The sequence below is a fragment of the Gigantopelta aegis genome, chromosome 14 (assembly GCF_016097555.1).
Source record: "Gigantopelta aegis isolate Gae_Host chromosome 14, Gae_host_genome, whole genome shotgun sequence".
Taxonomy (NCBI): domain Eukaryota; kingdom Metazoa; phylum Mollusca; class Gastropoda; order Neomphalida; family Peltospiridae; genus Gigantopelta; species Gigantopelta aegis.
The window spans coordinates 15,721,434-15,739,308 of record NC_054712.1 but is presented as its reverse complement, the minus strand read 5'-3'; the positions used below and the strand labels follow the sequence as shown (position 1 = coordinate 15,739,308).

At 40.7% G+C, this 17,875-nt stretch overlaps 1 protein-coding gene across 1 annotated transcript; it reads right to left on the bottom strand.

Moving 5' to 3' along the window:
- Positions 1-7,211: 7,211 nt before the first annotated feature.
- LOC121388292 lies at positions 7,212-17,308 on the bottom strand. Its single transcript, XM_041519575.1, has 4 exons — positions 17,220-17,308; positions 13,851-13,917; positions 10,728-12,749; positions 7,212-9,595 (listed from the first exon to the last, which is right to left on the bottom strand). The coding sequence occupies exons 2-4, from the start codon at positions 13,866-13,868 to the stop codon at positions 8,168-8,170; spliced, it is 3,468 nt and encodes a 1,155-aa protein (XP_041375509.1). The 5' UTR covers positions 13,869-13,917; positions 17,220-17,308; the 3' UTR covers positions 7,212-8,167.
- Between the last annotated feature and the right edge of the window lie 567 nt (positions 17,309-17,875).

Below are 17,875 nucleotides of genomic sequence, written 5' to 3'. Positions count from 1 at the left end.
AAGCATTTCGATTGAACGAAGGAAGGAAATGTTTTATTTAACGACGCACTCAACACATTTTAATTACGGTTATTTGTCGTCGGACATATAGTTAAGGACCACACAGATATAGAGAGAGGAAACCCGCTGTCGCCACTTCATGGGCTACTCTTTTCGATTAGCAGCAAGGGATCGTTTATATGCACCATCCCACAGACAGGATAACACATACCACGGCCGTTGATATATCAGTCGTGTTGCACTGGCTGTAGCGAGAAATAGCCCAATGGGCCCACTGACGGGGATCGATCTCAAACCGACCGCTCATCAAGCGAACGCTTTACCACTGGGCTACGTCCCGCCCCCCATTTCGATTGAGTACCGCCCTGGAAGTTCATGTTTGTTAATATAATGAGTATGCATTCAAAACTACCACATATCCCTATCCCTGACCTAGTTCGTGTACGTCTGCTATTTGTGTTATTAAATATCATTTTAAAATTATCTGAACAATACCAAAATATTGTCAACCCGAAATATGTTGATGACGAGTCCTATTCTATCAGCTCAACACCACAAACGTTTATTACAGAATGGGTCTTTTTTATTACAAAAATGGGCACCTACTTTTATAACAGAATGGGTAGTTTTTTTTATTACAAAATCTGTGACTTTTTAATTACAAAATGTTTACATATTACAAAATGTTTACACATTACAAAATGTTTACACATTACAAAATGGGCCTTAAATAAAAGATCCCTTGCTGCTCATCGAAAAGAGTTACTAGCCCACGAAGTGGCGACAGCGGGTTTCCTCTCTCTATATCTGTGTGGTCTTAAACCATGTCTGACGCCATATAACCGTAAATAAAATGTGTTGAGTGCGTCGTTTAATAAAACATTTTTCTTCCTTCGTGCATATAATATCTATTTAAAACTTACCTTTGAATATAGGCTAGTTGCGGTGCAGGTATTATAAATCACACAGTATAATTATAGGTTACGATTTTAGGTTGTAGTTTGTTTAAAACATACTGAATATTAAAAACTGGCTTTTGGTTAAATAGTACATCGGTTATGATATTAGGTTGTGAATTTTGTGAAACACACTGCATATTAAAAACTGACGATTCTCAAAGTGCTAGGTTGTAGATTTTGTGAAACATACCGACAACAGATTGAAAATATAGACCCTAGTGTATCTGTTATGTTAGATTGCAGATTTATGAATCCACTGGCGGATCCAGAAAATCCTTCTTCTTTTTTTGGGGGGGGGGGGGGGGGGGGGGGGGGCAATGACATGTGGCGGATTGCCAAGGGAACTTTGGGGGAGGTTTGGAGGGGGATGAAAATTAATATATAATAAAATTATAACTGTCACAAAATTTAGGGAATCATAATGAATATTAAAAATTGGCGTTTGTCTAAATTGCAGCATGAAGAAATTTACAAGTGTGCATGTATCTTACTCTGTCTGCACGTCAAATCAGGGCCGTTTGATCCTGGAAGGGGTGCTGGACACCCTACTTTTGACTACCTAAGTATGACTGATAGAAAAGCTACCTTACGGTTGTACTATACCAAATAAAACCCAATAGGCGACCACGTTAACGTTTGTGCTTAAAAACACTATATGCAATATATCAACCAAACTATAACCCATAAATATCAGTACTACAACCCCTACCTCAAAGTATTTCATGGCTCATTTTCGGTATAACCCGATGTTTTTACAACACTTCTAGTTTCGCACAAAATTTAACTACTTTTTTTTACAGGTACCCCATACATATTCCAAACAGAAGGCTACTTGACAAAGTGGTACCAGATGAAATAAAATTGCATACATTTTAGCCCCTATGAAACTTTTTTTTTTACAACCGACACACTCACATTTATAACCAATCACTTGTCTATCAAAAGTTCGGTGCACCTCGAACTGGACATGATTTGGTTTAGTGCTACCTTAAACAGAGCCGTACATAGGTGTGACGGTACATGCTCTTAAATTTGTTTTCGCCTGTGGTGATTTTAATTGTTTTAAAAGGCCGTGTGCAGTTCCACATGCACTTAGCTAGCTGGGCAACTTGTTACGTAATACTTCTGCGCGACGGTCCTCGATCGGTACGCCTAATACACACCCAGCCAGGTGCGGAGGCCATGTGGCTAGTAGTTACGTAATATCTCCGATAGTGCTGTTTATGGCCAGGAGATTGCTCGCGGTTGGCGACAGCCAGACTGACGATCAGAGAGAAATATACCGACGCTAGTAGAGCTGAAATATCAGATGATAGGGGGAGGTACCGCCTTGTACCCCCAGGCGTTTTCTGATTTTTGAATAAATAGCTAGGATTTAGAGATATCGAGGAGAACCAGAATAGGAAGGCTCCGAGGGAACGTTAGTCCGTTTGGACTTTGGTAAATATCATTTCTGCTCTGTGTATAACCTTGATGTGATTGATGTGACTTTAAATATTTTAATACTGTATTATACCAATATTCTTTAGACAGTGTCTTCGGTCATCTGACGAAGTAAATCGTAGACTTTTTGTTCTAATTTTATACGAGTATTTGGTAATATAAAGCTTAGCCAGTCATCCTAGACGACCTAGGTACACTGTAGGTTATTGTCTTTATTGTGATCGGTACCAGTATTAATTCTGTGTTACAAGGTTACTGAATGAGTAGTTAGGGTTAATTAAAAATTAACCCGTTAGGAATAGAGCTGTAATTCCTTTATTAATTAAGTTCCCCTGGAAGCGTTCCTAAATTATCACACGTTACTGAACGAGTAGTAAGGGTTAATTAAAAATTAACCAGTTAGGAATAGAGTGGTAATTCCTTTATTAATTAACTTCTCCTAGAAGCGTTTCTCAATTATCACACGCGTGAGTGTGGTGTAACGGTGAAGTGATTCGCATATTGTGTAACTAGACACCTAGAGATTAACTAATTAAGTGATCAGTTCTGGGTTGTTATTATTGCTGTTATTAATTAACTACTACGGCTGTACATTTGTCAGCGTAGGATAATACAGATTCCAAAGTGTATTGTGTTTTGTTGTGTTTCTAGTGAGCTAAACGTGCTATAATAATATATACTTTATATAAGATCGTATCTCTGATCATACCTAGAGACGAGCCATACTAGGGTTTAACAGCCTGTTACAGAGAGATCTAATAGATATACAGTTAGGAGAGATATTTTGATAATCGTGTTTTATTCAGTTACGGGAATTATAGAATCCCCGTGACAATAGGAGGGGAAAGGGGTGGACGGATTCGTTGCACGCCTTGAAATATAGGACATTTATTTTTATCTTACAAATGTTATTCGTGTGTATACACCCTCTATTACGGAAAGGAAAGGAAGTGTTTTATTTAGTGACGCACTCAAAACATTTTATTTACGGTTATATGGCGTCGGACAAATGGTTAAGGACCACAGAGATATTGACAGAGGAAACCCGCTGTCGCCACTTCATTGGCTACGCTTTTCGATTAGTAGCAAGGGATCTTTTATATGCATCATCCCACAAACAGGATAGTACATATCACGGCCTTTGTTACACCAATTGTGAAGCACTGGCTGGAACAAGAAATAGCCCACTGGGCCCACCGACGGGAATCGATCCTAGATCTATCGTGCATCAGACGAACGTTGTACCACGGAGTTGCATCCCGCCCCTACCCATCTATTACGGCGTTCCTGTTCTTTTTGTACTGCCCCCCCCCCCCCCCCCACCCCCCATTTAGTTTAGCTAGGTGCTGCCGTGCATTATTTATATTTATGCCATTTCCTCAAAGTAGCATATTCTGTCCATAAGGCCCGATTTTAACCTCCCCCCAAAAAAAACAAACAAAAAAAAAAAAAAACAAAACCCTCAACTGTGAAATTATATATATGTGTGGAGACCATTTTGCACCTTATTGCTATGTGTATTAATTGTATGTAATCAAATAAATATATCTTAATATAAAACCCTCCAATTTCTCCCATGAGTTCATTCTGTTCAGACGCAGTATGTCAATCTTCTCCACTCGGTCTTCTGAGCTGTCCACACAATCGCCTACCTGTCTCAGCTTCCTCCACGGGTACAGTCTGTGTACTTCCCTGCACCCACCTGACATCCTCGCCCACTGTCGCTAATAAAATTGGTCCGACTCGCAGCCGTTTGTATAGGGAAGCATAGTAGGTGGTTACAAGTACATGTACATGTTAACAATGCCAGAAGTAACTACTTAACATTCTCCGAAGTGGTTAGGTCAGATCAGAGTGTTTAACGTGCACATTCAGAGCAAGCTGTTGTGGCGCACGCCTGTCTTGGGCACAGGTGTCAGCCTTAGCCGGCTCCTCCACCCAGGATGGGATGGAGGGGCGCTTGAAGGGGGGGGGGGACCTGGACTGGCAGGTGCAAGGGAGCAACAGCAGTCCGTCCGGGGCCGCTAACAGGCGGAGGGTGGTTTGGTGCTATGGAATTTGAAATGCCCCGTAGGATTATAGCCAAAAAGAAATGGTGCGCATTTTTATGAAGGGAGGTAGGCGCAATTTTGAACGGTCTGTCAAAAAGTGAAAAGGGAGCTACATTTAATTTTGGAATTTAGTATGCCGAGAGTAGATCGTTAAGTGGACCTAGTTGATGTTGAGGTGTCTCCCTAGGTTGCCCATAGTACCCCTTAAAAAGGGCCTGATCTGTTCAGATCCCGAAGTGGTCAGACTAAAGCTCGATTTATACTTCACCGTCGACTCTTGTCGGCGAGTAATTGACTCACCCAGTCTTTCTCCTGTATAAACCTAATAATGATTTTTCAGTCACTTCAGTATGACTTTAACACACAGTTCATATTATCTTTTAGTGAGTGTTCGTTTAACGCTTTATTGTTTATACTTAATAAAACATTAAATTTTAGTTGCACATAAGGTCGGCGTTCAAAAGTATAAATTGACCTTAAGCTCACAACAAAAAGCTGATGGGAAATGACAGGTGTGTGGCACATATAGCCACAAGAGAAAATCACCTGTCGTGGTTGGAGAGACAAGGACTGGAATGTGGAGGTGGACAGCGAAATAGGTTCAAAGACAGAAGAGGAGAAAGCAAAGGGGCAGAAAAAAAGTATACTTAACAACGTAAGTTTAGCTAATGTTAAACGAAATGAACCTATTTTTATTAATTAGTATTCACATCTAAAATGTTTACCAGTTACAAACAACATAAGCTCATCAACCTTTGTCTCAACACAACAGGAGGACTTGCTTTTCTTTAAGTTTATTCTACCATGGCAAATTTAGACGTCATAAAAGATATTTGCTAAACTTTCGTTGTTGAGTATATTACAATTCAGGGGCTTGTAACCGGAAAACGGTCGGAAATATATTGGTGTTACGCGGTCGCCACAACAGAACTTCGACAGCTGTAGAAATCTTGTAGTAGTATAACCCGAAACACACGTAGCTTTGGCGTAAAGCAAACGTAAAGCTAGAGGAATGTGACAGGTCAGGTCAGGTCAGGTTAGGTCAGTGTGTTTAATGTACACATTCAGAAGAAGCTGTTATAGCGCACGCCTGTCCTGAGCACAGGTGTCGACCGCGGTCGGCTCCTCTATTCAGGACAGAAAAGAGGTGGGGTGGGTTGGACGGCGGACCACCTGCACTGGCAGGTGCAAGGGAGCACCAACAGTCTGACCGGGGTCGGTAACAGGCGGAGGGTGGTATGGTGCTATGCATTTTGGAAAGTCCCGTAGGATCAAGCCAAAAGAGAAAGGGTGCGCCTTTTTTAGAAGGAAATTTGGCGCAATTCTGAACGGTCCGCCAAAAAATAAAAAAAAGATAAGGAATATGACAGACTCGGACTTGCATACACTTTCGACAAGGGGATTCCTGGTTTCCACCAATGAGATTCATAGAAAATGCTTGTCACACGTACTGACAAGAGACAGGTGGGATGTAGTTCAGTAGTAGAGTGCTCGCTTGAGGTACGATGGGTTGATGCAGAATCAGGCAACCCCTGTGCACTTGGATTTTTTGTCTTCTCAATTATTGCTCCACGACTGGCATCGGCGGATACCGACGGGAATCGATCCTAGATCGATCGCTCATCCAACTAATTATAGATGCAGTCTACAGGTGGAGTCTAACCTTTTTCATTTCACAATATTGGGGTTGACTATACATCACAAATTCGTTTAGCTCCTTCCGTACCCACCCACACATTTTCCAACAAAAAAAAGAGTAAAGTTTGTTTTATTTAACGACGCCACTAGAGCACATTGATTTTTTTTATTTTATCATCGGCTGTTGGACGTCAAACATATGGTCATTCTGACACCTTTTTTTTTTTAAGAGGAAACCCGCTGTCGCCACATAGGCTACTCTTTTACGACAGGCAGCAAGGGATCTTTTATTTGCGCTTCCCACAGGCAGGATAGCACAAACCATGGCCTTTGTTGAATCAGTTATGGATCACTGGTCGGTGCAAGTGGTTTACACCTACCTATTGAGCCTTGCGGAGCACTCACTCAGGGTTTGGAGTCGGTATCTGGATTAAAAATATCATGCCTCGACTGGGATCCGAACCCAGTACCTACCAGACTGTAAACCGATGGCCTAACCAAGACGCCACCGAGGCCGGTAGAACTGTATGAATTAAGTAAAATGTTAATACACATTTTCATAAAGATTTATTGCGATAAATTAATTAACAAACGATAACGTTTTCAGCATACATATGCATAATAAATACTTACAACACAAGAAGTACATCATAATTATTTAGAATATTGATGTACAAAAAAAACAAAAATACGTGCTGCTTATTCTTGTTTTAAAGTCAATTGGAAAAACGCGAACATAAGTGCATATAATTACACGTATATCAAAAATACATATTTTGATACAAGACAGATTTATATTTTGATTTGTTTGGTTGTCGTGGTAACTAAAACATACAGGAATTAACCAAGTTTTAAAAGCTTAAGAGAGAGAGAGAGAGAGAGAGAGAGAGAGAGAGAGAGAGAGAGAGAGAGAGAGAGAGAGAGAGAGAGAGAGAGAGAGAGAGGGGGGGGGGCAGACAGACGGACGGATAAGTGAGTTAAAAGTGTTTTGTTTAACGACACCATTAGAGCACATTGATTTATTAATCATCGGCTATTGGATGTCAAACATATGGTCATTTTGACAGTCATAGAGAGGAAACCCGATACATTTTCCCATTAGTAGCACATGCCACGGCCTTTGATATACCAGTCGTGGTGCACTGGCTGGAACGAGAAATAGCCCAATGGGCCCACCGACGGGGATCGAACCTAGACCGACCGCGCATCAGGCGTGCGCTTTATTACTGGGCTACGTCCCGTCCCGACAACAAGTAAGAGATTTGAACTAGTACTTGCTCATTGTTTCTCCAGTATTCTCAACATTTTATTTTGCGTATAAACATTTAACATAACCGCATAAACCTACAGCAACTGAGGCAGACTACCTGGACAACTACAACAACTCTCCAGAAAAAAGCTGTATGGCACAAGAAGTGATCTACAGAGAACAGTATCGTTCACAGTCACTCCTGGCCTCGACATGTATTCAACAAGCGAACGAAAAGAACAACAACATTTAACATCAAGTATTGCACACCATTATATCAATTAGGAACTACTAGTATTTGGCATATATTGTTATATAGTGTTAACTTGGTCGATTAGGCAATGGTGGGCATTTACCGTTATACACCAATAAATCTATAAAGTCCGCCAAACTACTATACGATATTTGTGATGCTTTTCTGGGTACAAAATGTTCAGCATGGTCATATTACACGACTACCTTCGATGTAATTACCCATGTGCCATCGATGTCATTGTATAAAATCTGAAAACGAGTAGAGTATGGTTACTAATACTATTAAATTCAACTGGCAAAAGTGAGACATTTTGCAAACAAAAGAACAGATATTACACCAAGCCGGTACACTATATGTCAGGGGTTTATAAGGTATTTATCATGCGATCACTTGGTTACTAGTAGTCTATCGCTGAAGATAAGTGAAAAACGTGGAAGTAAAGTTTTCATACACCAATGTATCCACAGTGGAAGGGTGGAGCATAAACCAGGAAAAGCAGCATACAACTTCCTCATGGGCCACAAAAGTACGTGGGAGACCAGATGAGAGACACATGATGGCAGAAAAACGATCACTTGGTTAGTCTATCGCCGAAGATAAGTGGCAAACGCGGGAGTAAAGTTTTCATACACCAATGTATCCAAAGTGGGATTCCACAGAATCTGCTGTAAGTAAGGGTGGAGCATAAACCAGGAAAAACAGCATACAACTTCCTGATGGGCCACAACAGTACGTGGGAGACGTAAGGCGGCAGAATCTCTACGTAACAAGATGCTAGAATGTCATCCACGACAATGGTCCCACATTCCGTAAATGGTGCATACTTTCCACGACAGACGGTGGACTGAACTTCAATAACAGTACTGGGTTCTAGTTCTACAGATCTGGGCTCCACGTCGACACTGTGAGACGAGCGACAGGCGTACACGCGATCGCCACACTTCACGTTCTGAGCCAGAACTGGCGTCATCGACGACGCTGGCTCGTCACCGACAAAGACGTAGTGGCCTGGAGAGAGGGAGATGCTGAAGTCTGAGGTCCGTATCTTGATGCACGGCAACATGACGTCACTCTCGACGTGTCCGAACATGTATACTTCGCTGTAGACCAATTTGCTTTCGTGAGCGCAGCTGAGAACCTTATCGCCAACTCGAAGACTCGCCATGGTAACGTGTTGCCCCGATGACAGCCGCACCAAGGCATCCGCGGGGAAGCACCAGTTGTTGTCCTTCTTAATCTGCTCCGCTACCACCTGGCCCACCTGCCCTCTGATGCCTTCTTCCAGGATCCGCCTCTCTTCGTCCGTTTCCGAGCCAGTTAGCGTGGTCGAGGTCTGGAACTCAGTTTCCTTCTTGGCCAGTTTAAAATAGGAACTGTCGTATCGTTTACCATCATTGCTGTTCACAATTTCATCTACCATGGAGACCAACTCGCAGACCTGCTTTCGTTTCTTCGCCGGGTCCACGTCTGTGTTGTCGAAGAGAATCATTCTGTGTTTACATTCCGTCAACAGATCCTTGAGACGACCGTCGTGTTGATCAACATAGGATTTAATATCACCAGCTACAAGACCCTTCTCCATGTCGGCTTCGAATCTATCGCCATGGGTAACTACAAGCATGACGTAGTTTCTAAACACGTCTTCTCCCAACAACACTTTCAGCATCTCAGTTAGCCCAAGTTCATAAGCTGACATTTTGCTGCCATATTTTATGACAAACAAAATGGCGTGGAAACCGCTGGGGTTTAGAGTGAATATGTTGGCCACCTCCTTCAGCGCGACGCCACCCTTCTTGCTGTCGATGGTCCCTGGGGTATCAAGAAGTCGTAACAGCCTTCGGCCAACGATAGTCTCAATAAGGAAACATTCTGTTGTACATTTAGCAATGGTATCTGTGCTTTCGAGGATCGTCTTGCATATCGAGGTTTTGCCATGTCCCGTTCGACCAATGAGTAGCAAGTCTAAAGGCTGGCCATCTGGAACTGGTAGAAGGTCGTCCTATAAAAAGAATCAACCAGAAGGAAAAATAAATAATATTTTATCACATAACAGGTAGCGTATCCAATAAAATAACATGACATTTTTCAGATGACGCTAATAATTTAATAACTTTGCTAATTAGATGCAAATTAATCAGGTCACGGGCCATTAAGCAAAAGCTCCCATTTTTGTAGGGGGTGGGCAGACTAGCTTTTGCCCGAATTAAACGAATATGTCCGAATCTTGGTAACAAGTTTCTGATAATAACATTACTGCCAAACGGCTATATATAGGGTCGCATTTTTACATGAATTACAACTAATTTTGCAGGTAGAGTGATGGCAATACATGGTAAAAAGGACACAGGTTAGCACATTTTGATCGAATATCTCTTCGTGTTTGGTTGAATTTGAGAATTTGCTCCAACAATGAGTTCAGGGAGTTTATAAAACTAATTAGCAGAAATTCAGAAAAGACATAATATTGCTTTGTTTGTGGAGCAAACTTATCATTAGAAATTTAGAAAGGACATAATGCTGCTTTGTGAGTCTAGCTGAATACTGACCAGTGGTGGTGTGAAGATATTTCAGTACAGTACCTACTGTAACGTTTTACATGTTGAACCTACGTATAATGGACTAACAAGGGAAGCATCTGATGTATTTACCTCTTGTGATGTTTCACATGTTGAAGTGACGTGTAATGGACTGATACGGGAAACATCTGATGTATTTACCTCTTGTGATGTTTCACTTGTTGAAGTGACGTGTAATGGACTGATACGGGAAACATCTGATGTATTTACCTCTTGTGATGTTTCACATGTTGAAGTGACGTGTAATGGACTGATACGGGAAACATCTGATGTATTTACCTCTTGTGATGTTTCACTTGTTGAAGTGACGTGTAATGGACTGATACGGGAAACATCTGATGTATTTACCTCTTGTGATGTTTCACATGTTGAAGTGACGTGTAATGGACTGATACGGGAAACATCTGATGTATTTACCTCTTGTGATGTTTCACATGTTGAAGTGACGTGTAATGGACTGATACGGGAAACATCTGATGTATTTACCTCTTGTGATGTTTCACATGTTGAAGTGACGTGTAATGGACTGATACGGGAAACATCTGATATATTTACCTCTTGTGATGTTTTCGGTTCAGTCTTGTCCTCTGCTTCATTCACAGCGACACACACTTCCTCCTTTGAAGCAGCGTCAAACGTGCTAGCATTTGGGTCATGTCCGAAATCTCCGATAATCTCTTGCACAGGTTGAGACAGCAAGACGTCAGACTGCTTCTTGCCTTGGTCTTCCATCAAGTGATCAGAATCTACTGGTGAGACTTCGGATCCTCTATTCTCGCTTACAGAAAATAATTCACCGTGTGTTTTGGGGTCATGTTCGGAATCCCCGATATTCTCTTGCACAGGTTCTGATTTCGAGACGTCAGATTGGTTTTTATCTTTGTCTTCAATTAACTGATCTGCATCTGCTGATATTTTGACTTCGGATTCCCTATTCTCACTTATAGAAAGTGAGTCACCGTGTGTTTTGGGGTCATGCTCGGAATCTCGGATATTCTCTTGCACAGGCTCAGATTTCAAGACTTCAGACTGGTTTTTATCTTTGTCTTCAATTAACTGATCTGCATCTCCTGCTGATATTTTGACTTCGGATTCTCTATTCTCACTTATAGAAAGTGAGTCACCGTGTGTTTTGGGGTCATGCTCGGAATCTCGGATATTCTCTTGCACAGGCTCAGATTTCAAGACTTCAGACTGGTTTTTATCTTTGTCTTCAATTAACTGATCTGCATCTCCTGCTGATATTTTGACTTCGGATTCTCTATTCTCACTTATAGAAAGTGAGTCACCGTGTGTTTTGGGGTCATGCTCGGAATCTCGGATATTCTCTTGCACAGGCTCAGATTTCAAGACTTCAGACTGGTTTTTATCTTTGTCTTCAATTAACTGATCTGCATCTCCTGCTGATATTTTGACTTCGGATTCTCTATTCTCACTTATAGAAAGTGAGTCACCGTGTGTTTTGGGGTCATGCTCGGAATCTCGGATATTCTCTTGCACAGGCTCAGATTTCAAGACTTCAGACTGGTTTTTATCTTTGTCTTCAATTAACTGATCTGCATCTCCTGCTGATATTTTGACTTCGGATTCTCTATTCTCACTTATAGAAAGTGAGTCACCGTGTGTTTTGGGGTCATGCTCGGAATCTCGGATATTCTCTTGCACAGGCTCAGATTTCAAGACTTCAGACTGGTTTTTATGTTCCATCAAGTGATCTGAATCTCCTGCTGATATTCTGACTTCAGATCCTCCATTCTCACTCGGAGAAAATGATTCATCGTGCGTTTTATTTCCTGTTGGCAACTGTCCTTCGGTAGTTTGTATCTCCTGACTTTCAGATATGGATTCATCACCTGCAACATTAGCATTGATATGTTGTTCTGGCCGTGTATTGGAAGAATCTGCTTCAAATGCTTCTGAACCATTTTCCTCTTTGACGTCATCAACAACTGGAACAGACAATGACGAGTTTTCAACTTCTGAATCGTTAATAATTTCTGAATCGTTAACAGCTTTTGAATCGTCAACAGGTTCCAAATCGTTAATAGCTTCTGAATCGTCAACAGGTTCCGAATCATCAACAGCTTCTGAGTCGTCAACAGGTTTCGAATCGTCAACAGCTGCTGAATCGTCAACAGGTTCCAGATCATTAATAGCTTCTGAATCGTCAACAGGTTCTGAATCGTCAACAGCTGCTGAATCGTCAACAGGTTCAGTGTCATCGACTGAATGTTCTGCCTCACGGTGTTCGTCTGTGTGTACACTTTCAGTGTTGGAAACATTTGAAGAATGTTCCTCCATATCTTCCTTAGTTTTAATCTCAGTTTGCTGTGTCTGATCATTTGCACCTCCAGATTCGTCACAACTATGACTTTGTTCATCAACTTCATCATTTTTTTTTGTTGGATTTCCTGTCTTAGCTAGGTAAGTAGCGTCCAAGCCACCACCGTTAGAGGTGTGTTTACTGTTGTCTGTATGACCATTCGGAATCGTGTCCGCACCAGGAGACACATTGAACCCAGCAACTTTCTCAGTGGAAAGACTGACATTACTGGCAGACTCCAAAGTTTTAAATTCCTAATGAAAAGAAAAAAAAATAGAAAAAAGGAGAAAAAAATAACGAGTATGATCAAACATCCATATGTGAAGAACGATTTAATTAATTTTTACCATATCCTAGTTCTAATATAGTTTTAATATAGGTAATAGAATGTATCGACATACCACGTCGTGTTTTATTAGTAGTAAGCAAAGTTTTCTCACGTGTCACTCAGGCCCAGCACGGTGAGAACACATTTTATGATAGAACCACCTATTTCGTTTGTCTCTTTTCGTCTAGGAGTAGTAACAGTAGCTTATTGCAATACATTTAGTATCCAAATAAAATCAACCCCACAAGAGCCCGAGTTTTAAAATGCTAATCAGTTATATACACTGTAAACTACAACAATAATAAATACACGAGTCACTAAATTTTATTGACACATTGTAATCGATGCACACAAATAGTGCCATAATGTTGTGCTATTGGTGGTCCTGTGTATAGTGACTCCGTTAACAAAATCACACACACCCCCACACCCCCCCCAAAAAAAAACCCAATTAAAAAAATCCACAAAAAACTAAACAAAAACAAAAACCATAAAAAGAAAAAAACCGACAAAAAAACAACCCGAAAACAAAAGCAAAACAAAAATCAAACAAAAAACCCAAACAAAAACAAAGCGTCATCGACTCATTCAGCGAATTAGCCGTTGCTTTGTCATGAAATAGTTTCAATTATTTGCCGATTATGATTATATCTATATTTATCTAAAAACACAGACCTCATTTGCCAAATCCCTAAACACGACGGCTGTGTATATAAAATTCAAGGCTATATTACACGACCGTCGTCTACCTATATATATATATATATATATATGTAACTCACTACTGTTTCACTGTATATTTCAGACTTAACAAAAAGAAAAAAAAAGAAAGAAAAAAAGAGTTCAAGATTTAAAACAAACTGTTACATGGTTGCCATGGGATTCCCTCTATTGTGTTTCAGTTAAAATGTTTTAAATGATACAATAGCGAGGTTTGGTATTCCAGATGAATGTAATTTGCATATATAATCAATATTTAGCTACACAGGGCCCTGAAACCCGTGACTGTATGCCTTTAAGTACAAACCTCCATAGTTTCTGCCATTTTGGCTCCTGGTGTCCAATCCTCGAAATGTAATAGTCAAACGTGTATCCTGTAAAATAAGCAAATGCAACGTACTATTTTAACTTTTCCAGGCCCACACGTCATAAACGTTTAAAGCTATATATATAAAAGAAATATAAGAATCCTTCGTCCGTCCATTCCGCCGTTTTACTGTTCGACTTGATACAGGGACATCATTGACGCACCAATCACTCTCACAAGACTGCCACTGTCGTGAGTGTGTTGCCATTTTAACGTTTCTCATTTGTAGAGCCTTTTAATGACTGAAATATATGAATCATCTTAAACATTAAATACTTATACAGAACATATACTTTGTTTTCGTTTCATATTTATTGAACTAGTTTATTTTGCGCAAGAATATACATCACGCGGTCAATAGGTCCACCGATGGGGTCCCGCCCCCCTGGGTGTTTGGTTGGACCCATTTCAACTTATTTTCGTGCTTATTATAAGTTGTAGAAGCATCACGAGGGGTATATGGCTTTTTATGTACCCTCTGTGTGTTCTTTTAAAAGAGCACACAGAGGGTACATAAACAGCCATATACCCCGAGAGATGCTTCTACAACGAATTTATCTTGCCGACATGTTAAACCATATAGCCAAATAATCAAAATAACGCCAGAAAATAATTGTTAACAATTTATTAACGGAGCCGTACCACGCGGACGCGAACGAAACCACTTGCCAGTGACGAAAAATAGTTCCGTCGATAAACGAGTTTTTAACTTCAAATGTTTGTAATACGAAATAGTCTGAAACAGATATTAATAACAAAAATAAAAAACACTTTTTTTTTATTAGAAATGTATGTAGTAAAAAAATAAAAATATTAAAAAAAACAAAAAACAACAACTGTTGCTAATCGCGCATTAATACAATAACACCACGACCGTAATTAGGTGTCCGAGTTCAACATTGCAGCTTTTAAAAGTATTGAAATAGTGTATTTTATAGTAAAAATAAAATTAATTATGTATACTTGGTTGATTATCAATGTTATTTATAATCTAATTATTGCTTTAGCATTAACTGGGGCGGCTGGAAACTGTTGGAAATTACAGACAGGGTATAAGAGAATTTGGCTCCGCCCACAGGGGGATAAGGGATTTGTCCAACGGCAAACAACCAATGGGATTAAAGAATTTTACATGAAGGCGAGATAAATCCAATTAAGCTTCAAGAACGCTGTTCTGGGCACACATGCTCAGCTATCTGGGCTGTCTGTCCAGGACAGTGGGTTAGTGGTTAGTTAGTTGGACCCATTTAAAAAAAAGTAGTTTGTTTTATTTAGCGACGCCACTAGAGCACATTGATTTTTTTTATCTTATCATCGGCTATTGGACGTCAAACATATGGTCATTCTGACACTGTTTTTAGAGGAAACCCGCTGTCGCCACATAGGCTACTCTTTTACGACAGACAGCAAGAGATATTTTATTTGCGCTTCCCACAGGCAGGATAGCACAAACCATGGCCTTTGTTGAACCAGTTATGGATCACTGGTCGGTGCAAGTGGTTTACATCTACCCATTGAGCCTTGCGGAGCACTAACTCAGGGTTTGGAGTCGGTATCTGGATTAAAAATCCCATGCCTCGACTGGGATCCGAACCCAGTACCTACCAGCCTGTAGACCGATGGCCTAACCACGGCGCTACCAAGGCCGGTGGACCCATTTAATTCACGAGATGAAATCACGTAAGATGTTAATTCAATTAAAATGCGGTCGGTCTAGGATCGATCCCCATCGGCGGGTTCGTTCCAACCAGTGCGCCATGACTGGTATATAAAAGGCTATGGTATGTGATATCCTGTTTGTGGGATGGTGCATGTAAACGGTCCCTTGCAAAATCAATATAGCGGGTTTCCAAGGCGCGTGTGCAGGGATTTGAGCGGTGTTGGGGGTTATAGACTGTTGAGCGAAGTTTATATGGCGTCATGCTCCCCCAGAAAATATATTTCAATTTTGTTTAGCTTGGGCAGGTAAGTGTTTCGACCCTCAATACCCTCCCCCTTCACATTAAAATTACCAAATGATTGACATCCAATAGCTGATGATTAATAAATCAATATGCTCTAACAGTGATGTCGTTAAACAAAACAAACTTTCCATACGAAAGAATATTTATTTGAATTTGTTGATTATAACGCTCGTAAAATTAAGAAGTGAAAACGTCCAATGTCTGCTTTAGTATATTTTATATAACAACAATATACATGCTCAATGTGTTATACAAACAAAACTTTTGAAAGTTCTACTAACACTTTATAAAATATTAATTCTGAAATAGGAAGATACGATTGTCGATAATACGTTGTCAAGATCAAACCGGTTTTATCGAAAGACTAGTACCCTATCCTCAACCGAACGTTCTTCGTACAGCGCAAGATTTCTCATTTAATGTTTTGAGACCGGCCTCGGTGGCGTCGTGGCAGGCCATCGGTCTACAGGCTGGTAGGTACTGGGTTCGGATCCCAGTCGACGCATGGGATTTTTAATCGAGATACCGACTCCAAACCCTGAGTGAGTGCTCCGCAAGGCTCAATGGGTAGATGTAAACCACTTGCACCGACCAGTGATCCACAACTGGTTCAACAAAGGCCATGGTTTGTGCTATCCTGCCTGTGGGAAGCGCAAATAAAAGATCCCTTGCTGCCTGTCGTAAAAAGAGTAGCCTATGTGGCGACAGCGGGTTTCCTCTAAAAACAGTGTCAGAATGACCATATGTTTGACGTCCAATAGCCGATGATAAGATAAAAAAATCAATGTGCTCTAGTGGCGTCGTTAAATAAAACAAACTTTACTTAATGTTTTGAGATGACCGCTACTATTTCAAATCCGCAAACGCACGTGTTGACTGAAATTGACAACAGGCTGTCGCTTGTGCTTTTCCGAGCAATGGAGATGGAGGCACAGGCGACCAATCGAGCGTATACTTTTGACGATCTCCGTTCATAGCGAACACACACAAGTTTTTTTTAAAAGTGCATTTGAGCTTGTGTTTCATATTTTTACATGTTGTAATATGGTAACCAGAGACTGTAACTTTAAATGTGTTGGGGGTGTTTAACCAAATGACATATCCCTTCCTTTTCCTTCTTAGTTCTTATACCGTATTACGTAATAAACATACGTCTACATGCAAAAGGTGAGGTTCCCCCTGTACCATTATCGTTATTTTTAATGAACAAACCAAACAAAACGCCCCACCCCACAAACTAACAAAAACTAACAAAAACAAAACAAAATAGGCCTACCGAACCGACAGTTTTGAACCTATCTACTATCTACAAAGAAAATAGGTAAAAAATTAATAGTTAACTCACCAGAATAAAGTTAAGCTATCTTCCTATCCAACAGATCACAGAACAAACGGCATACGAATTGAGCACTGCGCAATAGTCGATCATTATAAGTTACATCGACTTACTCACGGATGCTTGGGTCACGTGACATATTCTCGTGACGCTGTGAGCTGCACACGCCTGGAATAAACAAACTCCATAAAACATTACCGTAAATAGGTTAATAACCCAGGCGGTGTCTAAATTAAACATTTTAATAACTACTGGCTGGTGTAAAAGCGGGTCGACCTAACCTACTAGAGTGAAGCCACGGGGCTCATGTATCTCCCCCCCCCACACCTCACCCACCCATATGTTTTCCTGAGAAGGCTGTAAACGCACTATTTTAACACGTGAAATTCAAAATGTTCTCGTTAAAACATGCCCCCAAAATCCTTTAAAAGTTCCGAGCCCTAATATAATTGCATTTTCATTATCCCTGATCATTCAACTGACAGCGACCCCCCCCCCCCCCCCCCCCCCCCTCCATCCACTTCCTCACTTTCCAATACACTGGGTTACCAAATGGCGCATCTGTTTCCGGTCGTCTCTTATCTATATAATCGGTATCAAATTAACGACACCACTAGAACACATTGATTTATTAATCCTCAATTATTGGATGTCAGACAGTTCGT